Source organism: Mustela lutreola, chromosome 1, assembly GCF_030435805.1.
Source record: "Mustela lutreola isolate mMusLut2 chromosome 1, mMusLut2.pri, whole genome shotgun sequence".
In the NCBI taxonomy this organism is placed as follows: domain Eukaryota; kingdom Metazoa; phylum Chordata; class Mammalia; order Carnivora; family Mustelidae; genus Mustela; species Mustela lutreola.
This window is the reverse complement of record NC_081290.1, coordinates 284,559,845-284,583,979: the sequence shown is the minus strand read 5'-3', so window position 1 is coordinate 284,583,979 and position 24,135 is coordinate 284,559,845. Positions and strand designations below refer to the sequence as shown.

At 48.0% G+C, this 24,135-nt stretch overlaps 3 protein-coding genes and 1 long non-coding RNA gene across 13 annotated transcripts in view; 2 read left to right on the top strand and 2 right to left on the bottom strand.

Annotated features, from left to right (window-relative positions):
• The window catches only part of PC (pyruvate carboxylase), a 94,395-nt gene extending 91,931 nt beyond the window's left edge, over window positions 1–2,464 (top strand). For all 5 annotated transcript variants that reach the window (XM_059148613.1, XM_059148624.1, XM_059148634.1 and 2 more), the window contains 6 exons: window positions 38–287; window positions 489–733; window positions 818–997; window positions 1,075–1,323; window positions 1,612–1,752; window positions 1,836–2,464. In XM_059148613.1, the coding sequence (XP_059004596.1) occupies window positions 38–287; window positions 489–733; window positions 818–997; window positions 1,075–1,323; window positions 1,612–1,752; window positions 1,836–2,084 (1,314 nt within the window). In that variant the 3' untranslated portion in view covers window positions 2,085–2,464. The remainder of the gene's footprint in view (window positions 1–37; window positions 288–488; window positions 734–817; window positions 998–1,074; window positions 1,324–1,611; window positions 1,753–1,835) is intronic.
• A 1,563-nt stretch (window positions 2,465–4,027) lies between these two features.
• On the bottom strand, window positions 4,028–7,230 carry RCE1 (Ras converting CAAX endopeptidase 1). 5 transcript variants are annotated; one of them, XM_059148673.1, is made up of 8 exons: window positions 6,956–7,230; window positions 6,716–6,818; window positions 6,536–6,619; window positions 6,200–6,278; window positions 5,524–5,691; window positions 5,324–5,395; window positions 4,992–5,097; window positions 4,028–4,694 (listed from the first exon to the last, which is right to left on the bottom strand). In XM_059148673.1, exons 1-8 carry the CDS (start codon window positions 7,138–7,140, stop codon window positions 4,145–4,147), a joined length of 1,347 nt encoding a protein of 448 aa, XP_059004656.1. In that variant the 5' UTR covers window positions 7,141–7,230; the 3' UTR covers window positions 4,028–4,144. The 5 variants fall into 5 exon arrangements, with proteins under 5 accessions (XP_059004656.1, XP_059004674.1, XP_059004664.1 ...); XM_059148691.1 differs by having other exon boundaries at window positions 6,536–6,615; window positions 6,956–6,976; XM_059148681.1 differs by having other exon boundaries at window positions 4,313–4,694; window positions 4,992–5,108; window positions 6,956–7,229.
• LOC131816215 (uncharacterized) overlaps window positions 7,160–24,135 on the top strand; it is a 31,103-nt gene continuing 14,127 nt past the window's right edge. The window contains exons 1-3 of one of the 2 annotated variants that reach the window (XR_009347978.1): window positions 7,160–7,293; window positions 7,512–7,555; window positions 16,671–16,780. This is a non-coding gene — a long non-coding RNA (uncharacterized LOC131816215). The remainder of the gene's footprint in view (window positions 7,294–7,511; window positions 7,556–16,670; window positions 16,781–24,135) is intronic. The other variant, XR_009347976.1, reaches the window with a different exon arrangement.
• The window catches only part of TOP6BL (TOP6B like initiator of meiotic double strand breaks), a 98,635-nt gene continuing 82,009 nt past the window's right edge, over window positions 7,510–24,135 (bottom strand). The window contains exons 14-16 of the mRNA XM_059148728.1: window positions 12,113–12,185; window positions 7,762–7,934; window positions 7,510–7,666 (exon numbers count right to left, since the gene is read on the bottom strand). Coding sequence (XP_059004711.1) covers window positions 7,601–7,666; window positions 7,762–7,934; window positions 12,113–12,185 — 312 coding nt within the window. The 3' untranslated portion in view covers window positions 7,510–7,600. The remainder of the gene's footprint in view (window positions 7,667–7,761; window positions 7,935–12,112; window positions 12,186–24,135) is intronic.

Sequence of the window (24,135 nt, the reverse complement as noted above, 5' to 3'; positions counted from 1 at the left end):
CCCCTCCTTACCGCCTTTTCTTTCCTCCTTGCCCCAGGACATGGCGGGGCTGCTGAAGCCGGCGGCCTGCACCATGCTGGTCAGCTCCCTCAGGGACCGGTTCCCCGACCTCCCGCTGCACATCCACACCCACGACACATCCGGGGCAGGTGTGGCAGCAATGCTGGCCTGTGCCCAGGCTGGGGCCGATGTGGTGGATGTGGCAGCTGATTCCATGTCCGGGATGACGTCACAGCCCAGCATGGGGGCCCTGGTGGCCTGCACCCGAGGGACTCCCCTGGACACAGGTAGGAACAGCGAGGGTGCATGACCCTCCCCTCCCAGCTGTGGCCCTCAGAGTCCTGGTGGCGTCTGGCCTGTGCTAGAATCCAGATGTTAGTTCCTGACCTTGCCTTCCGTGCCCCACACCTGAGCTGGGACCTGAGCTGGCCCTGGGGTGCTGGGAAGAGAACCTGGGAGCTTAGGCTGTTTCCCTGGCCTCCCTGCAGGGGTGCCTCTGGAGCGTGTGTTTGACTACAGTGAGTACTGGGAGGGGGCCCGGGGACTGTACGCGGCCTTTGACTGCACGGCCACCATGAAGTCTGGCAATTCGGACGTATACGAGAACGAGATCCCAGGGGGCCAGTACACCAACCTGCACTTCCAGGCCCACAGCATGGGGCTTGGCTCCAAGTTTAAGGAGGTCAAGAAAGCCTATGTAGAGGCCAACCAGATGCTGGGCGACCTCATCAAGGTGAGCCTTCCCCAGTGTTCTTATCCCTGCTTCTGGGCATCCATAAGGCACCAGGTGTCCTAACCCAGGGGATTTTCTTTTCAGGTGACACCGTCCTCCAAGATCGTGGGGGACCTGGCCCAGTTCATGGTGCAGAATGGGCTGAGCCGGGCGGAGGCTGAAGCCCAGGCAGAAGAACTGTCCTTCCCCCGCTCTGTGGTAGAGTTCCTGCAGGGCTACATTGGCATTCCCCACGGGGGGTTCCCTGAGCCCTTTCGCTCTAAGGTAGGAAGGACCAGCACAGTCTGGGAGGGGGAGGCTGGGTGTAAGCATCAGACCTGACCCCCTGCTTTGCTCCCCAGGTGCTAAAGGACCTGCCAAGGGTGGAGGGGCGGCCTGGAGCCTCCCTCCCACCCCTGGATCTGCAGATGCTGGAGAAGGAGCTGATAGAGCGGCATGGGGAGGAGGTGACGCCAGAGGATGTGCTCTCAGCGGCCATATATCCAGATGTCTTTGCCCACTTCAAGGACTTCACGGCTACTTTTGGCCCCGTGGACAGCCTCAATACCCGCCTCTTCCTGCAGGGACCCAGAATTGCAGAGGAGTTTGAGGTCAGGCTCTGGCACCTGTCTACACTGCCCCCCAGGACCCCTGCCCCTGAATCCCTAAGGATACCAGCACAGCTAGAGCTCCAGGCTTTGGCTTGGCCGTCGCCCCGCCTCACAAGCTGTAGGTCCCCAAAGCACCCTTGAGACCAGGAGGCTAGGCCTTTGCAAGTGAGGAGCCGAGGCCCAGGGTTGGGGGACTGGCCTGGGACCGGCTCCGGGGGCTGCTCTGCCCAGGCCTGTGTGTTTTGCTGCCCCCACCGCCAGCTCTGAGCCTCCTCGCCCTCCCTGTAGGTGGAGCTGGAGCGGGGCAAGACACTGCACATCAAAGCCCTCGCCGTGAGTGACCTGAACCGGGCCGGCCAGAGGCAGGTCTTCTTTGAGCTCAACGGACAGCTGCGGTCCATTCTGGTCAAGGACACTCAGGCCATGAAGGTATAGTCCCTCCGGGGCCAGGCAGGGCGTGGGGACGGGGAGGGCCTGCGCCTCATGCCTCCCCCACTCCGCCCCGTCTGCAGGAGATGCACTTCCATCCCAAGGCCCTGAAGGACGTGAAGGGCCAGATCGGGGCGCCTATGCCCGGGAAGGTGATAGACGTCAAGGTGGCAGCTGGGGCCAAGGTGGCCAAGGGCCAGCCCCTCTGTGTGCTCAGTGCCATGAAGATGGAGACTGTGGTGACATCCCCCATGGAGGGCACTGTCCGCAAGGTCCACGTAACCACAGATATGACACTGGAGGGCGATGACCTCATCCTGGAGATTGAGTGATCTGCCCCAGGTCGGCAGCCTGGCCATCCCCACCCCAAGCCTTCCATAGACACTGTGCTGCCAGGGCAGGCCCAGGCCAGACAGTGCCCGGGGGCAGAAAGGCCTAGCCCTGGAGCGCCTGTCCTCAGCTGCTTGTGGCAGGAGACACACTGCTGTGGCGCATTCCCCTCCTCCAGCCTTGTCTCTTCCCTGCTGGACAGCTGCTCACATGGTCATCTCTTGCCAAACAAGGGTCCTGTCCTCGTTGGAGATTACAGGTGGTGGTGTAGGTGGGCCGAAGACCTGGGGGAGCAGGTTTAGGGGTCCTGTCTCCTGGGAGGAGACCTAGGCTCCAGGTCCCGAGAACTTTGCTCAATAAAACTGGCTTCCCCTGCCCTCCATACCGGGTCCTGTGCAGCGCCACTCAGCAGAGGGACAGAGCTGCCTGCTGGGACTCCCCATGGCACGGGCAGGTCAGTTGTGTCTTCCTCCTTGGAGAGTAGAGAACAGCAGCCTTGGCTTCAGCCACCACGGAGTGCCTGCAGTTTACACCCCAAACAGGAGTAGTTGTGCTAAGAAGTTGTGGGAAGGGTTGCTGCTCTAAGCACTCAACACCCATGAACACAGTGAGTCAGTCCTGTTTCATGGAAAGAGAAACGGAGTCCTACGAAGGTTAAATAACTCATCGAAGATCCCAGAGCTAGTAAGAGGCTGAGGGTTCAGACCCAATCTGTCAGGGGCCTTGCTTCCCCACCAGAGTGCTTTACTTCCTCAAATCAGAGCCAACCTCCCACCCCATTAGCTGAGGCCGAGATGTAAACAGGCACCAAACTCTGGAGATGGGCAGGAGGGTGTTAGTGGGCGGTCAGGAGTCTCAGGATCTCATTCTGCCCGTTCCCTAACCAAGCCTCCAGGAGAACCCCTCACCTGCAGGGGAACAGCAGACCGACTGCATGGCTGCCCATCCTGAGCGCCCACAGGAGAGGTGACATGGGGGGCACTGGGCAGTTCCTGAGCAGGAACATGAGCAAGGGGTAGAGCACAGCCCTGTGCTTTTGGGGTACCACAACTTAATTTTGGGGACAGTTTTGGGTTTCCTTTTTGGACCCTAAGACTCCAAAGGTACCCTCTAAAGTAGGGCCATGCTCACCTCCTCTGCCTCCGCAACAGCTGCTACACAGGCCAGAAGACAGGAAAGCTCTCCACAGCAAGGTAGGTGTGACCATCATGATGACCTTTTAGATTCAGGTGAATGTCGCGTAGCCACAGCTAAACCCACAGTACCCTGGGGAGGGACTGCACACCCATTTCCTTTCAACCACCAGGCTCGGGACGGGACGGGCAACCATCTTCAGTCTAGAGTGAGACCTCAAGGTATAATACTCCTTCAAAGTTCAAGTTCCAGAGGCAGGGAATGAAGACTATCCGAAGAAGAAGGGCAGGTAGAACACTAGAAAGCTCTAAGAATGAACCTTGAGTTCCAGTGTTGTTCAGCGGGGTCCTTGATGCTCTCAGGGCTGCAGTCTTTGAGTTCCTCCAGGGACCAGACTAGTGGCACAGTGGCAGAAGTCCAAGCCAGAAAAGCCTCTACTCCCAGGTGACACTGAGCTGGTTCCTTTCCCATTCTGAACGTGTTTGTTCTTCCTTCTGTAATGTGAGGCTGGCAGACTTCGGGGAGGTCCCGGTGGAGAGCCCAGTCAGCCCTCTGTCGTCTCAGGTCACAGGTTGGAGCTTCCACCGTGGATCAGGCCCTAGGTTGAGCTGAATTCACACCTGGCACCTCTAGTCCCAGGTCCATCTAAGCCTGCAGACCCAAGGCAGCCAGAGGACCCCATCCTGCCCTTTACTTCAGGAACTGTGCCTGTCCGGCTGAACTGCCCAGAGATTAGGGTTTAAAGTAGCTAAGAAAGGTGGTGAGGACACAAGAACCCAAACAGATTGATTCCCAAAGATCCAAGGCCATGTTACCCAAGTTAAATCTCTTTAATATCTCAATACAAAGTCCTGATGCAAAAAGACAGTGAGAAAACCCTGGGAAGTTGGGGGGAGGGATTTTGTAAATTCCACTCCCGAGCAGCTTTTCAGAGGCAGAGGGGGGCAGAGGAGCTCAGAAAAGCAGCAGTCCAAAGTGAGGAAGGGAGTGCACAGCTCCTGGGACCTGCCCCTTGTCCCCTCACTCCCAGCTGCTCCTCAACCTCCTTTGGAGGGGCTGCACCCTTTGGATATCTGCTCCTTTCTCTTGGTCCCTGGGATTCAACTAGCTCTGGCTTCAATCCCCTACAAAAATTCCTGAGATCTCGGGGACCCCAGCCAGCTCCTCCCCTGCAGTACCCCTTGGTGGGGAGGGGCTGGGGAGCCCGTGAGAGTTCATGGGAGCACGGGTCAGAAGCAGGGGTCAGGAGCACAGGGGAGCCTCTGAGTCCCCTGCCCGCTCCAAAAGCACACAAAGGGGAAGGCTGCCGTACAGCTTGGGGTCCGTGAGGGGCTGGAGCAGAAGTAGGAAGAGTCCCACACCCAGAGCATAGCCTGCCAGCAGGGGCCGCCTCTGTGGATGCTCCAGGGCAGCGCACACGGCAGGAAAGCCCATGTAATTGCAGAAGGAGTGACACAGAACCGGCCCAATCAGGTGTCCTAGGGAGGGGAGACAGAGCAGCTCTTGGAACATCCCCACCCCTCTCAGGGCCCTTCCAGGGCTAATCACCCACATTCCTGAAACAGGAGATGAATGGCCGCCCACACACCACAGGGCCTCTGCTCCCTTCCACCTCTCCAACCTCAGCAGACTGAAAGCCCTGGTTCTGCCTGTCTCAACGACAGTGGAAGACACTTGGCACTCCTACCACAAACACAGCATTCCCACTCTCCCACCCACTCCTGTGGGCCCGAGCTCCCCCGGGGCGGGGGACCTATCAGAGACTGAGGACCAACCTGTGCGGATGAAGAGGAAAGCAGTGTAGGCACCGAAGACAGCTGTGTAGGAGAACTGGAACGCTGGAGACGGGGAGGCCTCGAGTGACCACAGCTGCACGCTCTTCTGCCCCAGCACTGCACACCCATCAGCCAGAGACATCCCCTTCCCCCTACAGGCAGTGGCTGCCTCCCCCAGGACCTATGGCTGTCCTCTACGCCCCAACTCCCATGGCCAGGGGCCCTTCCCACACTACATCCCTCTGTTCCCACGTCTTCCTCCAGAACGGCCTTCAGGGACACCCTTACACACCCAAACCAGGATTGCCCCAGGCAAGGTTTCTACGACTCACCTGCAGACAGAAAGATGCTCCCCACGCTGCTCTGTCGGAAACGAAGCTGCTCAAAAATGTGGTGAAAATGGGCTGGGAGGAAGGCAAGAACGAGGTCTCATTCCTCGACAACTGCCTCACAGGCCGCACCCTTGCTCCAAACCCCATTTCTGGTGCTCGTGCTGGGAGCATCTCAACAGGACTTGGTTAGACAAACTCACCAACTCCAAAGAAGAGTGGGCAGGTGAACACAGCAGGGCCCAGGCCCGTGCATGGCGCCAGCATGGGCAGCATACAGGCCCGGAATACCAGTTCTTCTGTCAGGGGTGCAATCACTTGGTTCCGCAGCCAACGCATGTCTGTGAGGCAGCGGGCCCAGGAGCGAGGGGCTAAGGAGGGGATCCAGGACGAATTAGTGATTAGCTACTGAGCAGAGATCCTAGAGGCTCCCAGGTTCCCTCTCCCACAACCTCTCCCAGGCCAAACTTGGGCTTCCATACTCCTGAGAACAAAGAAGAGTCAAGTTTTGTTACCACACCAAGTATAAAACAAATGTTTCAAGAGGACCAAAAAGAAAGGTATTAGTAACTGAGGCAGGATATCCTGGTAGTAAATTCTGGAAACATCAAAATCAGAACTCAAGACCAGCTCTGATTTGAAGTAATCAAATGTTAATGAAGAAAGGTCTTTAGTCCACACAAAGTACCGCTACAGCTTCCTAGGGACCTCCATGAATGCAGAAACCAACTCTTAACAGGCCGTCTGCTACGTGTTAAGACGGCTATAGAGAGAACATCTTCATCTCCTGTCCAAGTCCCACCAGGAGCCCGCTTACTCCCTTCTTCCACTGAACTGGGCTGCCTGTGCCTACTTTTTCCTGCAGCCCTAAGGACTCACCTAAGACAACCTTCAACCCATCTGTCAGATCACATGGGCAATCCATAGAGAGCTGCATCAGTGGGCCCAGGAAAAGGATCTGGAGACAGAAAAACGGGCGATCAAAGGAAAGGCTTAAGCCATAATCCACTGCCCTTGCTCAGAAAAGGCCTCATGAAACTTCAAGCCTCCTGGTCTCAGGATTTCCCACCCATCCATACCCGAGGACCAAGGGCCATCTCACAATTTCTGTTACCCTTCAGTCCAAAGACGGACACAATGAAGATTAAAAAAGGGGGGGGCATGGAAAGAAAAATCACATTAATACCAAGAGAAAAATAAAACGAGAGCACTCACCATGGTCAGCAGCAGGGGCAGCAGCGCTGCTGGGAAAATACCCTCCAACCTGAAGCCCATCAGAGTGAGCAGGGATGTGCCTGGCTGAGCCACAGGAAAGGAGGCATCAGTCTAGCTCGCCCTCCCCTAGAGACCTCAAAGATCCACCCCCTCTTGCCCTCTGCCCCACCTCCTTCGCACCTGGATGCCTGTGAGTTCTCTCCAGAGTAGCACGCAGAGGGGCGAGAGACTGGACACCACCAAGACGCTAGTGAAGCGCCGCTTGATGACGGCAGGGTGGTCCCTACGGAGAAAGCAGTAAGTTCTGGGAGCCCCCAGACTCCTCTGGACGGCGCGGCCCCGCCCCCGGTTCTCCCAAGCTCCGCCCGCAGCCCCGCCTCGCGGAGACGCGGGTTCCGCCCGCGCGCGCAGCCCCCGCACCTGGGTAGCTCGCTCTTCCAGACGTAGAGGCTGCCCACGTAGGAGCAGGCAAGACTGAGACAGGAGAACACTGACACCCAGCAGCAAAGCCCAGGGCCCGGACCACCCAGAGCCGCCGACTCGGGCTGCCGCTCCGGCCGTGACACGGACAGCAGGCGCAGCCCATCCCCGCCCAGCGCCGCCATCGCGCCCGGACCCGCGGCGCGCACCAGTGACGCGGTCCCGCTGGCGCTCGACCCGCGCCTGCCGGAAGTGCGGGGTTACGTCATCCGGCGAAGAGATGCCCCGCCCCTGACCCCGCCCCCAACACGGAAGCAGAGGCGGCGCGCGCAGAGCAGGTTTATTTTATTTTATTTTTTTTTTAAAGATTTTATTTATTTATTTGACAGAGGGAGATCACAAGTAGGCAGAGAGGCAGGCAGAGAGAGAGAGGAGGAAGCAGGCTCCCCGCTGAGCAGAGAGCCCGATGCGGGACTCGATCCCAGGACCCTGAGATCATGACCTGAGCCGAAGGCAGCGGCTTAACCCACTGAGCCACCCAGGCGCCCCAGAGCAGGTTTATTGAACAACAGACAGCACGCGGCGGTTAACAGCTGGCGGGTAGGCGTGGAAGTGCAGGGGAGTTGGGCGGGGGAGGCACCCAGCTTAGGGCTCAGGGCAGGGATTCAGCCACTCAGACAGATTGGAGACCTCCCGCTGCCAGAGCGAGTCCTGCGGGAGGAAAGGGAGCCCAGGGTGAGGACCCACCGACAGCGGCCGTCTCCGCCTCCCGCTGAGCCGTCCCCTGCGCGACCCTCGCCGGTTACCTCCAGGTCGCCCCCGGGGCTCGCCCTGCTCCCGCTAGGCGTCAGGGAGGCTGCTATGGGCTTCGTGCGGCACGCGGCGGCCTCTGACTGGCTCGGGCCCCTGGCAGAGAGGAAGGCCCGTGTCTCCTCCAGGCCCTGCTGGAGCCTCTTGTTTTCCACTTGCCCGCTGGTCCCTAGGCGAAGACAAGTCCACTTACTTGTGCCCACGGCCCTGTGCTAGAAAGACCCTTGGGGCAGCAGAAAGGAAGGAACTGGTGCCATCTTTCTTAGCCCTCCCACCTCAAATTCTTTTCAGTCAGGTTTGGGCTGAGGCAGCAGAATTGTTTCAGTCTCGCTTGGGGCTCCACTGCACACAGATTTCTGGTGGAGTTTGCACTGTCCAGCTCCTGCCTCCCTGCCGAGCTGTGATCCCCTGCCTGAAAGCCAGCCTCACCTCTCCCTTCACAGCTCACAGTACGTTGAGCAGTGCCCATTGGCACTCTCCCTGTATTAACTGACGGACTTGTGCAAATTCACAGTGAGTTTTTACCCGTAGTTCCTTCTAGCTCAATGAGCCGATGCTGCGTGACGCTCACAAATGCTAGGAGGGATGCAGAAGTGTGTCCAAAGCCCATGGATAGAACAGAAAAAGAAGTTGCTAACCATCCCTAGAGGTGAAGAAAGGTTTCCCTGAGCTGTCTGAGCTGGGTTTTAAAGGACGAATAGAAATATGGGGAACCGTCTACGGCCATACCACCCTGAACGCGCCCGATCTCGTCTGATCTCGGAAGCTAAGCAGGGTCGGGCCTGGTTAGTACTTGGATGGGAGAAATATGGGGAACCAGTATTTCCCCAACAAGGGAAAGGAAAGGAATTCCAGGTGGAAAGATGCAAATACCCAAAACATTAATTAGTATCCCACATAAAATGCGAAGTGGGCGGGGGGGCGGTCCCTAGGAGATGGATCTGAAAGGGTTAGTAGAAATCAGAGAAGACTAAAAAATGGATTTTTACCTGTAGAAAGTAGGCAGTGAAGAACTGAAATAAGCACTGGAGATGTATTGTTAATTTTGTATTTTAGATTTTCCTGTCAAAAGTGTGGCTTAAAATCAAATTAGAAATAGGAAGACCTTGGGACACCTTGGTAGTGCAATAGGTTAAGCATCCCACTCTTGGTTTCAGCTCGTTGTGATCTCAGGGTTATGAGATCGAGCCTCACGTGGGGTTCTGTGCTCAGCATGGAGTCTGCTTAAGACTCTCCCTCTCCCCTACCCCTGTGCTTGCAGGCACACACTCTCTCGCTTTCTCTCTCAAAAAAAAACCCACCACCAACAAAAAACCAACCACATGAAAACCTCAAGAGCCCCAGAGAGTGAAGGGAGTAGGAATGGATGGAGGCACCACCAGGTTAAGAAGTATATTTATGAGGCCAAATCAGATCAACAGGCTTTGTTGTGAGACTAGGTGTGATACATGAGAATGAGCGGCTAGTGAATGAATCTCATTTCAGATGTGAAAAACTGGATGGGTTGTGGTGCTATTAATCTTCCCAGAGAGGGGCGCCTAGTGGCTCAGTGGGTTGAGTGTCTGCCTTTGGCTCCCGTCATGATCCCAGGGTTCTGGGATCTAGTCCCACATCGGACTTCTGCTTGGTTGGGAGTCTGCTTCTCCCTCTGCCCCTACCCCCTGGTTGTGCTCTCTCTTACTGTCTCTCAAATAAATAAATAAAATCTTAAAAACACAAAAGATCCTGACGGAGGTAGGACCATGGGACCGCCACATGGAGCTGTCTAGTTAGCAGATAAATCTTCCATCTGGCACTCAAGAAAGGCCTGGGCTTGTCATGCCAACTGGTAAGTCCTGAGCCCAGAAGCAAGGTTCGATGCCTGAGATGGAAGAAAGCAGCTAGGGAAGGAGTGCTATACAAGCACTTTTAAGGGAGTGGCCAAAGGAGGCTGGTTGAAGAGAAAGATCAGAGGGGAAAATGAAGTGAGTCACCGTCTAATAGCGTGGAATTCTGTAAATAGTTCAAGCACGGTAAAGATAAATGTATAATTTGGTACTTATGAAGTCTTCCCAAACAAGACCTTGCAGTGCAGAGGCCACAGAGAAAGCAAATGCCCTGGGTTAGAATGAGCGAATGGGAGGAAAAAAGGGAGAGGGTACAGCTTGCTTTTTTGAGAACCCTGGCTGTGATGTGATGGGGAGAAAGAAGTTCAAGATCATGGGAAATTTCCTTTTAAGTAGTGAGAGATTGCCCTGCTGAGGGGAGAGAACAGTAGAAAGACGAAAGGTGCAGAAGTGGTAGCTGATGCAAGAAGGTCCTGAGAGAGCAGTAGGGCTGAGGCCACCCCTAAGCCTGGCAGAGATGGGTCCCCGTTCTGATCTAGTTTGGGCACTAAATGTGAAGTAGGAGGCTAAGTCAGGAGGCAGAGGCTGGGTAGGTATTTTAAAGAATCAAATAGCCAGCGACGAGAAGGCCAGAAGACAACATAAAGGACTGCTAGCTGAAGGCTACACAGTGAATAGATCGTGGATATATGGTGGCGTCAACCAACTTTCACTGATCTTCTTTAGCAGAACTGCCCGTGTGGGACACAGGACTGATGGTGACTAGACTGCAGCTGTGTAAAGCAGAGCAGCTCACCCAGTCTTCCAGGCTCCACCAGATTTATAAATACCTAGATTTTAAGGCTTATATTGCACAGTGGAGAAAGCATAGCCTGACATTCAGATTATCCACCCCCAGAGCAACCTCTGAGTCTGGACTGTCTCTTGAGAAACGGGACCGGCGCTGCCCCTGCTGGAGGAGACCAGGCTCCCAGTGGCCACTGTGGGAAAGTCTGGTATCCCCCTGGATCCACAGAAAGTGCTGGATAAAATGTTAATTTTTCCTTCTAAAAAAGAGTTCCTTTTTTACTACTCTTCACTGCATATGTCCTGAGTTGTATCCATTCTTTTAAGTCTCCAAATCTGAATTTATATGAATAGATAAGTTGCTTTACACAAGCCTTCACTGCAGCGTTCTTTTCAGTAGCAACAGCCCCCACCACATTTAAAACAAGGTTCAACTGACAGACTCAGGAGCACCTCTTAGGCCTAAGTCTGGACAACACGCAGCATGTTGTAGTTGTGACCCTGGAAAGAGGAATTTTACCAACAAAGTATAGGTACTACAGTCAGTCCCCAAATTCCTTCAAGCCGAGGTGCTGTTATGACAGTGCATCCCTGCTGGGATTGGCTCTCAGAGACAGATTGGACCCAGGCTACCTGGGTTTAAATTCTGGCTCTCCCATTTACTACCCTGTGTGACCATCTTACTGACATATCTGTAAAATGAGAATAGTAACACTATCTCATAGGATTGTTTTGAGAATGAAGAGCATTTATGCATTTTAAAAGCTTTTAAGAGTCGCAGTGCCTGGGTGGCTCAGCCAATAGAGCATCTGACTCTTGATCTGGGCTCAGGTCATGATCTCAGGGTTGTGAGATCGAGCTGCATCGGGCTCTGCACTCAGCATGGAGTCTGCTTGAGATTCTCTTCCTCTGTCCCTCTCCCCCCCCCTGTCCCCATGCCTGCTGCCCCTTCTCCCCCCCAAAATAAATCTTTAAAAAAAAAAATTAAAAACTCAGGGGGTGCCTGGGTGGCTCAGTGGGTTAAAGCCTCTGCCTTCGGCTCAGGTCATGATCTCAGGGTCGTGGGATCAAGCCTGCATTGGGCTATCTGCTCAGTGGGGGGCCTGTTTCCTCCTCTCTCTGCCTGCCTCTCTGCCTACTTGTGATCTCTGTCAAATAAATAAAATCTTAAAAAAAAATTAAAACCTCAGACTAGTGTCTGGCACCTGCACTATCAGATGCCAGTGGCTGTGGTGATTTTCAGCCGTACACACATCCCTCTGTCACTGCTGGATCTGAAGGCTGTGTGAGTGTTGGAGGGAGAGGGGGGAAGACCACTACAATCATGTCACATACAACTACCCCCATAGGATACATCAGGGCTGAGGTGGTATTCCACACGCCCAAGTGATCTCCAGAGCCCCAAACAGAGAAGTAACCAAACCAGGGAGAGCTTATCAGCACTAATGACAGAGAAAAGACACAAGGAATGAACTGGATTCAGGGCCCCGGCCCTCCATGTGCAACTATCTTTAACTGCACAAACTTCATGAGGAGTTTCTAGTTCTGTCATTCCAGCTTCGGGGAGGGAATCCCCCCCCGCCCCCCACTGCCCCAGAACCCCGCTCGTGGCCGGTGGGAGTCAGCCAAATCCCAGGGTTTTGCTGTGGTGGAAGATGCAGTTTGAAAGCTTCAAGTGAACATTTTTTACTCCTGAGCTTTGGTCCTGGGCTCACCTGAAAAGCTGAGACCGTACCTGCAAGGAGCTCCAGGCTGTTCTCCTGTGCGTCCTCTGTGTTCTCCTCCGCATTTTCCTCTGGGAGCAGCTGCTTTAAAAATCAGAAGTACTAAGTGAGTTTTACAGGAACTTGAAAAAGCCCCAATGAGGTGAGTCGGCCTGGTGGCTTTGACCACCTCCCAGGGCTGTCTTCCCTCACCTGGAACTCCCTCTTCCTTCTGCCTGGCTCCTGTGAGTCCCCCTCCCCAGCTCCAATGAAGGCTTCCTTCTAGAGTCTGAGCCTTTGCAGCTCATTCCAGGCACCCTGGGCATTCCCTTCCTTCTCTGAATTCCAGACACGCACTCACCGTCTGTCCCACTCCTTGGGCTCTGAAGATGCACTGCCTGCCCTTGTTTTATCATTTTTGTGTGTGTGTTTTCCACATTATTTTAAGATTTTATTTATTTAGGTATGTAGAGAGTGCACACAAGTGGGGGAGGTGTAGAGTGAGAGAGTGAGCCCGAAACAGGGTTCAGTCTCACGACCCTGAGATCATGACCTGAGCCAGAATCAAGAGTCAAACGCTTAACTAACTGAGCCACCCGGTGCCCCATTTCCACACTTTAAATTCCTTGAACGGTAAGGCTCATTGTGCCTGTGTCCCTTTACAGCCAGCACAGTGTACCTTGCACAGGTAAGTGCTCAACATGCAACTGACTGGGGTCAAACCTGGAAAGCCACAGGGCACATTCTGTGGTCCTCTGTAGCCTTTCAGAGCCCTGCCACACTTGGTTCGATTTGGACAGAGAAAAGTTCTAAGATCAGCCCAACTCTCCTAGCTTCTTGTCTTTCAAGAATACAAGTACATAAAAAGAGACTTCCTGTCTTTAAAAATTAAAAACTTTGGGCTTCAAAGGGTGCTATGAAGTGAAAACTCAACTCACAAGATGGAAGAAAATATTCACAATTCACATCTGATAAGGGTGTTGTATCCAGAATAAAGAACTCTTATAATTCAACAATAAAATAACAGCCCAATTAAAAATGGGTTTGGGGCACTTGGGTGGCTCAGTTGGTTAAGCATATGCCTTCGGCTCAGTTCATGGTCCCAGGGTCCTGGAAGCAAACCCCACCTTGCATGAGGCTCTGTGCTCAAGGGAGAGCCTCTCCCTCTGCCTGCCACTCTTGTCTACTTGTGTGCTTTCTCTCTCTCCTGGTGTCAAATAAGTAAATATTTTTTTTAAAATTTTATTTATTTGACAGAGATTACAAGTAGGCAGAGAGGGAGTCAGAGAGAGGAGGAAGCAGGCTCCCCACTGAGCAGAGAGCCCCATGCGGGGCTCAATCCCAGGACCCTGGGATCATGACCTGAACCGAAGGCTTTAACCCACTTTAACCCACTGAGCCACCCAGGTGCCCCAAATAAGTAAATATTTTTTTTAAAAAATGAGTTTGATAGGGATGCCTGGGTGGCTCAGTCGGTTGAGTGACTGCCTTCGGCTCAGGTCATGATCCCAGAGTCCTGGGATCGAGTCCCACATCAGGCTCCTTGCTCCGTGGGGAGCTTGCTTCTCCCTTTGCCTGCCACTCTGCCTGCCTGTGCTCTATCTCCCTGACAAATAAATAAATAAAATCTTTTTAAAAAATGAGTTTGATAGATTTGGAGACCCTTCTCAAAAAAGGGGTACAAATGGCCAACAAACCCATGAAAAGATCCTCAACATCATTATTCATTAGAGAAATGCAAATCAAAACCACTATGAGAGGGGCGCCTGGGTGGCTCAGTGGGTTAAGCCGCTGCCTTCGGCTCAGGTCATGATCTCAGGGTCCTGGGATCGAGTCCCGCATCGGGCTCTCTGCTCAGCAGGGAGCCTGCTTCCCTCTCTCTCTCTCTGCCTGCCTCTCCATCTACTTGTGATTTCTCTCTGTCAAATAAATAAATAAAATCTTTAAAAAAAAAAAAAAAAAAAAAAAACCACTATGAGATACTTTACACCCAGCAGGATGGTAGTAATAACAACAGTAGTAACAGGCAGCACCAGGAGGATGTGGAAAAGCTGGACCCGTTACACACTGCTGGTGGGAAGTAAAATGGCCAGTTTGGAAAATAGTATGAAAGTTCATCAAAAAGTTAAACATAGTGGGGTGCCTGGCTGGCTCAGTCGGAAAAGCATGTGACTCTTAATCTCAGGGTTGTGAGTTTGAGCCCCACGTTGGGTGCAGAGATTACTTAAAATCTTTAAAAAAAAAAAAAAATCTTTAAAAAAGAAAAAAAGTTAAACATAGGGTTATCTACAACCCAGCAATTCTACTACGAGATATATAACTAAGAGTATTGCAAACATATGTCCACCTGTAAATGTTCCAGGGTTATACATAATCACCCAAAGTGCAAATAACACAAATACTCATCAACTGATGGACAGAAAATGTGGTATATCCATACAAAAGGATATTATTCAACCATAAAAAGGAAACACTATCACATGTTAAAACATGGATGAATCTTAAAAACATTATGCTTAGTGAAAGAAGCCAGACACAAAAGGCTACTTATTATGTGATCCATTTACATGAAATATCCAGAGTAGGCACATCAATGGAGACAGACGGTAGACTAATGGTTGCCAGAGGTTGGGAGGAGGGGAAATTGGGACTGACTACAAATAGGTACAGGGTTTCTTTTTGGCATGATGGGGATATTGTAGAATTTAGTGGTGACTGTTGCACAACACAGTGAATATATTTTTTAAAATGGTAGATTTTATGGTATGTGAATTGTAACTCAATAAAAAAAAATACTCATCATGTATTATTTACTAAAACTTCTAAGTACTTTCCAAGGAACACAGAAGGGTAAAGATGGCTCCGATGGTGTGAAAAAAGAAACAGCACTAAAACAATTTCCATTTTTAAGAAATTCTTTGAGAGAAAGTTTATTCTTTTATTTCATTGTTGTCTGGAAAATCTCATGTAATAGACAAAACCTTTCTCCTATCCTAAAACAAGTATCACCAAGGAAATACCCACTCTCAATATATAGCCTTCAGCCTTAGAGGAATCTTGCACACTCTTCATTCATCGTCAGTTCCCCCAAATGAGACAGCCGGATCTCTGGGATATACCTCCTTGGATTTAACACCAAGACATTTGATTCTGGTCTTACCCCACCGCCCTCCTGGAAGACAATAACTATCCTAACAACTACTTCCCTGTTACTGTTCTTATTTATTAGGGACTTATGTTCTCAGCTGCTACACACATCTGTGATACTAGCCCTGGAGAACTACCTTGTTCCTTCATGGCCCACTGTCGTATGTTCCAACACCCAGCTTATAAATCTCCACTCTGGCATGGGCTTCTCTTAAATATATTCTATAAAACTCTAAACACATATTCTCTCATTTCTTCTACTTCTCTGTAAACTATGTAATAGTCAGATTGTCTTAGTCTATATTATTGAAGAGTTCAGCTTTTCTACTTTATCTGTTTAAAAGTGGAAACTGAGGGACTGGTCCAGAGGTAAAAGAATTTGACCTATCATCATTGATCTTGCAGTTTTTAGCTAAAGCCACTGGGTGCCACTCTTGTGCCACTAACAAGTTATTTATCACTAAAAGGACATCACCAGAAGGAAAACCGTAATGATCTTGAGTGCAGAAGCAGAGGATCTGCTCACGAGTGCCTCTGATCACTCATCTTCCCTGGGCTATATGGTGTGGAACATTCCAGTACCAGTCCTATACGGTAACAACGTTACTAGGCTTTGAAACTAGGAGACCTCAGTGCAAAGCCTAGCCTTGACATTTGCTATGTCATCCCAAGCAAATTAGGAAAGTTCTCTAACCAGTTTCTTCATCTATAAAATGGGAAAACTACAACCTATTTTGTAGGATCTTTTTGATATTAAAGTGGAAATCTTGACACAGATTAAGAATTCAGTGAATATTACTTCCTTCCAAGACCTAGTACTGGGTAAGATCTTGACTTCACTAGCCATCTGCCAAATTAATGAATGGCCCTGAGGCTATGAACCATCACTATGGTAACAGAATGGGGGTAAAAGAGGTCAGATAATTTCCTTTTGAGATCTCACTGGGATATCAGAGAGGCCCAAGCAAAAGGTCTTCACAGGATGAAACACTTCTAGATCCTACCCATATATCTTTGGTCCTATGATAATGGCACATGCTTATCCCTAGAAATCTGAAGGAGTGGATGGCTGTAGTGAATGGAACAGTGGCTCCTAAAAAAGTATGTCCAAGTCTTGACCCCCAGAACCTGTAAATATGACCTTATTTGGAAAAAAGGTCTTTTTAAAAGTAATTAACGATCTCAAGATCATGATGGATTAAGAGTAGGCCAAAAATCCAATGACAGGTCTTATAAAAGAGGCAGAGGGAAATTTGAGAGACACAGGAAAAAGGCCCTGTGTTGAAGATGGAGGCAGAGACTGGAGTATTGTAGATACAAGGCAAGGAGCACTGAGAGCCAACAGAAGCTGGTAGGGGAATGGAAGGATTCCAAGGGAGCATGGTTTCCTAAAACCTTGATTTGAGACGACTTCTTCTTCTTCTTCTTCTTTTTTTAAAATAGGCTCCATGCTGGACTTGAGATCAAGACCTGAGGTGAAATCAAAAGACTCCAAAGCCTAACCAACTTAGCCACCCATGTGCACCTATTTCAGACTTCTGGACTCCAGAACCGTGAGATAATAAATTTTGGTGTTTTTAAACCATTAAGTTTGTGGAAATTAGTTTGTTCAACTTTGTGGGCATCAACTTTCCAAGTTGGAGTGAAATCAGCGAGAGTACTTGCAGTGAACTAGCTGAAGGGAATGGCAGATGCATTCCGAGGAACAGGCTTCCTAGAAGGTACAGAAAAGTTGTGGTAAAAGGAGCATTCATAGGGATTTCACTCCCATCCTCTAGCCTTTCTAACTACAAAGCAGTTGATGAGATGCTGTGATCCTTGGGTGTGATCCTAGGCACCTAAACACCCCCATCCAAATCAGGCAAACTAAAGTAGAAGAGAGAGAGAAGTAGTAGAAGTGCAAAAGGGCCTATTTTTTTGTCAGAAACAGTATCTGTAATTTTGTATAGCAACTTTATTGGAATATAACTTACACAGTTATGGTAAGCTGCATTTATATTAAATGTACAATTAGGTAAGTTTGGGCATACATACATATTTGGGCATATATACATACTTTTTGATCATCCCAATCAAGGTAATGAATACATCCATTATCCCCAAAAGTATCCTCTGACCTTCATAATCATTCCCTTGAACTCTTATATCTCCTATCTTTAAGCAACCACTAATCTGTAGGTAAAGATTAGTTAGCATTCTAAAAAAAAATTTTTATTTTTAGATTTGTTTATGACAGAGAGGGATAGCAAGAGAGGGAACACAAACACAGGGGAGCCGGAGAGGGAGAAGCAGTCTCCCCGCTGAGCAGAGAGCCTGATATGGGGCTCGATCCCAGGACACTGGGATCATGACCTGAGCCAAAGCCAGACAATGACTGAACCACCCAGGTGCACTGAAGAATTTTATATAAATGCAATCCAATAGTATGTACTCTTGTATTTCAGGGATGCCCCCCCACCCCAGCTGCTATTACAGCTAATCCGGAACTAGATGGTATTATGCTGAGCAAAATAAGTCAATCAGAGAAAGACAGTTATCATATGATCTCTCTGATATGAGGAATTTGAGAGATAGGGCAGGGGGTTGTGGTGGGTAGGAAAGGAAAAGATGAAACAAAATGGGATCGGGAGGGAGACAAACCATAAGAGACTCTTAATCTTACGAAATAAACTGGAGGTTGCTGGGGGGTGGGGAGTTAGGGATAGGGTGGCTGGGTTATGGACATTGGGGAGGTTATGTGCTATGGTGAGTGCTGTGAAATGTATAAGCCTGATGATACACAGACCTGTACCCCTGGGGCAAATAATAGGTTATATGTTAATTTTTTAAAAGATATGAAAAAAAAAAGAAATTTATATCTTCTTTTATCCTGATTAGTCTGGTTAAATGTTTGTCAATTTTATTAATATTCTCAATAAACCTCCTTGAAATCCTCATTGATTTTTCCCTACTGTTTTTCTGTTTTCTATTTTACTGACTTCCACTCTGACTTTATTATTTAATTTCTTCTGTTTGTGTGTAATTTGCTCTTCTTGTTCTAGTTTAAGTTGGAAGCTAAGACCATTGATTTGGGAACTTTTCCTTTTCTAACATAGGCATTTTTCTCTCTAAGTATTGCTTTAGAGAGAGCTCACAGATTTTGATAATTTGCATTTCCATTTAAATTATTTTTTACTTTCTCTTTTGCTTTTGTGTTTGGTGCATGGGTTATTTATAAGTGTGTCATTTAATTTCCAGATATTTGAAATTTTCTAGATATCATTCTGTCACTGATTTTACTTAAATCCAACTGTGGTCAAAAACATACTTTATATGACTTGAATTCTTTTAAGTTTATTGAGATGTATTTAATGGCTCAGAATATGGTTTACCTTGTTAAATGTCCCTTTTGTACTTGAGAAAAATATTCTGCTGTGGTTGGGCAGGACTTTTTATGAATATAAGTTAGGTGAAGTTAATTCATAGTATTACTTAGGACTTCCACAGACTTACTGATTTTCTGTCTACTTTATCAATTATTAATAGAAGTATGCTGAAATTTCCAAATATAATTGTGAATTTGTGGGGCACCTGGGTGGCTCAGTGGTTTAAGCCTCTGCCTTCAGCTCGGGTCATGATCTCAGGGTCCTGGATTGAGCCCCGCATCAGGCTCTCTGCTCTGCAGGGAGTCTGCTTCCCCCTCTCTCTGCCTGCCTCTCAGCCTACTTGTGGTCGCTCTCTCTCTCTCTCTGTCAAATAAATAAATAAAATCTTTTTTAAAAATTGTGAATTTGTCTATTTCTTCTTACAATAATTCTATTCTTCATTTATTTTAAAGTTCTCTCAAAAGATTCATGAGGAGTGCCTGGGTGGCTCAGTGGGTTAAAGCCTCTGCCTTGGGCCCAGGTCATGATCTCAGGGTCTTGGGATCAAGCCCCACATCGGGCTCTCTGCTGAGCGGGGAGCCTGCTTCTCCCTCTTTCTCCACCTGCCTCTCTACTTGTGATCTCTCTCTCTGTCAAATAAGTATATATATATATTTTTAAGATTTTTATTTATTTATTTATTTGATAGAGAGAGATCACAAATAGACAGAGAGGCAGGCAGAGAGAGAGGAAGGGAAGCAAGCTCCCTGCTGGGCAGAGAGCCCGACGTGGGACTCAATCCCAGGACCCTGAGATCATGACCTGAGCCGAAGGCAGCAGCTTAACCCACTGAGCCACCCAGGCGCCCCTCAAATAAGTATCTTTAAAAAAGAGTTTCATGAACATTTGGGGCCATTATCTTCATTACACTGTACACACTGTATTGTATTCATCATTATGAAATGGCCCTCTTTATCCCTAGTAATATTGTTTGCTCTGAAATCTGCTTTATATTTTTTTTTTTTTTTTAAGATTTTATTTATTTATTTGACAGAGAGAGATCACAAGTAGGCAGAGAGGCAGGCAGAGAGAAAGGAGGAAGCAGGCTCCCCGCTGAGCAGAGAGCCCGATGCGGGACTCGATCCCAGGACCCTGAGATCATGACCTGAGCCAAAGGCAGCGGCTTAACCCACTGAGCCACCCAGGCGCCCCGCGAAATCTGCTTTATAGCCTTTTCAATTTTTTTTTTTTAAGATTTTATATATTTATATGACAGACAGAGATCACAAGTCGGCAGAAAAGCAGGCAGAGAGAGAGAGAGAGAGAAAAGAAGAAGCAGGCTCCCCACTGAGCAGAGAGCCCGAAGCGGGGCTCGATCTCAGGACCCTGAGATCATGACCTGAGCTAAAGGCAGAGGCTTTAACCCACTGAGCCACCCAGATGCCCCTCAATGCTTTTTTTTTTTTTGCAGATTTTTTTTTTTTACATTTTATTTATTCATTTGACAGACAGAGATCACAAGTAGGCTGAGAGGCAGGCAGAGAGAGAGGAAGGGAAGCAGGCTTCCTGCTGAGCAGAGAGCCCAATGCGGGGCTCAATCCCAGGACCCTGGGATCATGACCTGAGCTGAAGGCAGAGGCTTTAACCACTGAGCCACCCAGGCGCCCCTACTTCTGTATTTTAAAGTGGGATTCTTATAGGCAGCATATTGTTCTCTTTATTTAATCTAACAGTCTCGATCTTTTAATGTAATTAGTTGTAAAGACCACATTTAATATGATAATTGATATGGCTGAGTTTAAATATATCTTCTTGCTAACTGCTTTCTATTTGTCTCATCTGTACTTTGTTCTCTTTTCTTCTTCTTCCTCTTTCTCTGCCCTCTTTTTGATTATTTTTTAAAAAGGGACTTTACTTTTTAGAGCAGTTTTAAGTTTATAGCAAAACTGAGGAAAAGGTACAGAGATTTCTCATATGCCTCTGCCCCATATCTGTATAGCCTTTTCCATTATAAACATCCCCCATCAGACTGGTACATTTGTTACAAATGATAAACCTACATTGACACATCATTGTCATTCAAAGTCCATAGTTTACATGAGGGTTTACCCCTAGTGTTGTATATTCCATGGCTCTGGACTAATGTATGACTTGTACTCACCATTACAGAATCATACAGAGTAGTTTCACTGCCCTAAAAGTCCTCTGTGTTTTGTATATTAATTCCTCCTTTTCCTTTAACCCTTGGAAATCACTGATCTTTTTACTGTCTCCATAGTTTTGCCTTTTCCAGAATGTTCTGCTTTTTCATACTGACTTATTTAATAATATACCTTTAGGGGGTGCCTGGGTGGCTCAGTTGGTTAAGCAACTGCCTTCGGCTCAGGTCCTGATCCTGGAGTTCTGGAAGGGAGTCCTGCATCAGGCTCCCTGTTCGGTAAGGAGTCTGCTTCTCCCTCTGACCCTCCCCCTTCTCATCTTCTCTCTCAAATAAATGAATAAAATCTTTTAAAAATATATATACCTTTAGGCTTCCTCCATGTGTTTTCATGGCTTTATGGCTCATTTCTTCTTAGGGTAAAATAATATTCCATTGTCTGGATATGCCAGTTTATTTAACCATTCACCTGCTGAAGGACATCTTGATTGCCACCAAGCTGCTGTAAACATCCGTGTGCAGGTTTCTGTGTGAACCTAAGTTTTAACTCATTTGGATAAATACCAAGAAGCATGATTTTTGGATCACATGGTCAAGAGTGTATTTAGTTTTTTAAGAAATTACCAAATTGCCTTCCAAAGTAGTTGTATCATCTTGTATTCTCACCAGCAATGAATGAGAGTTCCTACTGTTCCACATCCTTGCCGGCATTTGGTGTCGTGTTCTGGATTTTGGCTACCATAATAGGTATGTAGGGGTATCTCATTGTTTTAATTTGCATTTCCCTGATGACATAAGATGTGGGGCATCTTTTCATGTGCTTACTTGCCATCTCAAGTCTTCTTTGGTGAGGTGTCTGATAAGGTCTTTGGCCTGTTTTTTTTTTTATTTTTTTGTGAGGTTTTTTTTTTTTTAAAAGATTTTATTTATTTATTTGTCATAGAGAGAGAAGCGAGAGCAAGCACAGGCAGACAGAGTGGCAGGCAGAGGCAGAGGGAGAAGGAGAAGCAGGCTCCCTGCCAAGCAAGGAGCCCGATGTGGGACCTGATCCCAGGATGCCGGGATCATGACCTGAGCCGAAGGCAGCCGCTTAACCAACTGAGCCACCCAGGCGTCCCTTTTTTGTGAGTTTTAAAAGTTCTTTGTATATTTTGGATAATGGTCTCTTAATCATATGTGTCTCTTCCAATTATTTTCTCCCAGTCTGTGGCTTATCTTTTCATTCTCCGGAAGGCTGAATATGTTTTATGACTCCGTTTTATCTCCTTTCTTGGTTTAATAGCTGCAACTCCTTCTTGTATTATTCTGATGGTTCCTTTCATCTTAACTTACCAGTCTACCTTCAAGTAATATTAGCCACTCCGCATACAGTATAAGTCTTTGCAACAGTATATTTCCATTTTTCTCCTCTTGGTTTTTGTGCTGTTATCATACACTTTACTTCACCATAGGTTATAAACCTTACAATACATTATTGCTATTTTTTAAAAAAGATTTCTTTTTAATTTATTTGACAGAGAGAGATCACAAGTAGGCAGAGAGGCAGGCAGAGAGAAGGGGGGGAAGCAGGCTCCCTGCTGAGCAGAGAGCCCAATGTGGGGCTGGATCCCAGGACCCTTGGATCATGATCTGAGCCATAGGCAGAGGCTTAACTCACTGAGCCACCCGGGCGCTTCCATTATTGTTATTTTTGCTTTAAAAAGTTAATTATGTTTTAAAGAGATTAAGGTAATGAGAAAAAAAAGTCTTTATATTTATCCTCGTAGTCACCATTTTCCGTACTCTTCATTCCTTCGTGTAGATTCAGGTTTCTAGCTGGTATCACCGTTCTCCTACTGAAGTACTTCCTTTACATTTCTCATCTGCTGATAATGAATTCTTTCAACTCTTGTATGTCAGAAAAGGTCCTTACTTCTTCTTCTTTTTTTCTTAAATATTTAATTTTCATTAGGTAAATAATCCTAGGTTCAAGGTTTTTTTCTCCAGTACTGTAAAGATGTTGCTCCATTTTCTTCTAGCTTACACTGTTTCTGATGAGAAATTTTCTGTAATCCTTATCTTTTGTTTCCTTGTCAATAAGCTTTCCTCACCCATTTGTTTATAAGATTTTTTTTCACCACTGGTTTTAACCTATTTAATTATGTTTGTGTAGTTTTGTTTTGTGGGCTTGGTGTTTCTTTTATTTATTTGACAGACAGAGATCACAAGTAAGCAGAGAAGCAGGCAGAGAGAGAGGAGGAAGCAGGCTCCCTGCTGAGCAGAGAGCCCCATGTGGGGCTCAATCTCAGGACCCTGGGATCATGACCTGAGCCGAAGGCAGAGGCTTTAACCCACTGAGCCACACAGGCACCTCAAGGGCTTGGTGTTAATTAAGATTCTTAGATCTACTAGATTTATAGATTCTATCAATTTGGAAAGTTTTCAGCCATTGTTCCCTCAAATACATTTTCTGCCCCATTTCTTCTTCAGATTCCCCAATTACACATATATTTAGGCTACGTGAAGCTGTCCCATAACTCACGATATTCTATGTTTTATTATTATTATTTGTAAAGAAATCTTACCCTTTTAATTAATTTTTTTTAGGGAGAACACGCACATGTGTGAACAGGGGGCGTTAGTGGAGTGGAAAAGAATGGGAGGGAAGAGGGAATCTTTTTTTTTAACAGATTAAGTTATTTTATTTATTTATTTATTTATATTATGTTCAATTAGCCAGCAGAGAGTACATCATTAGTTGGAGAGGGAGAGAACCTTAACCAGACTCCAGGCTGAGCATGGACCCCAGTGCAGGGCTCAATCTCATGATCTTGACATCACAACCTGAGTCAAGATCAAGAATCAGATGCTTAATTGACTGAGCCACCCAACTGCCCCTTTGATATTATTATTATTATTTTAAAACGCTGTGTTTCATTTCAGATAGTTTCTATTGCTGTGTGTTTCTCCTTAAGTGTCCAATGTGCCATTCATACTATTCAGTATAATTTCTACTTTGGAGACATCATAGTTTTCATCTTTACAGTTCATTTTGGGCCTTTTTTATACTTTCCATGTCTCTACTTGATATGTTCAGTCTTTCCTCTAGCTTCTTCCTGAACATACGGAATACGGTTATAATAATAACTCTTTTAATGTCTTTGTCTACTAATTCTAACTTCTGTGTCAGTTCTGGATCAGCTTTGATTCAATGATTGATTGACCAATTAAGAGTTTTCTCTTAGGGGCGCCTGGGTGGCTCAGTGGGTTGGGCCACTGCCTTCGGCTCAGGTCATGATCCCAGGGTCCTGGGATCAAGTCCCGTGTCGGGCTCTCTGCTCATCGGGGAGTCTGCTTCCTCCTCTCTCTCTCTGCCTGCCTCTCTGCCTACTTGTGGTCTCTTTTTGTCAAATAAATAAATAAATTC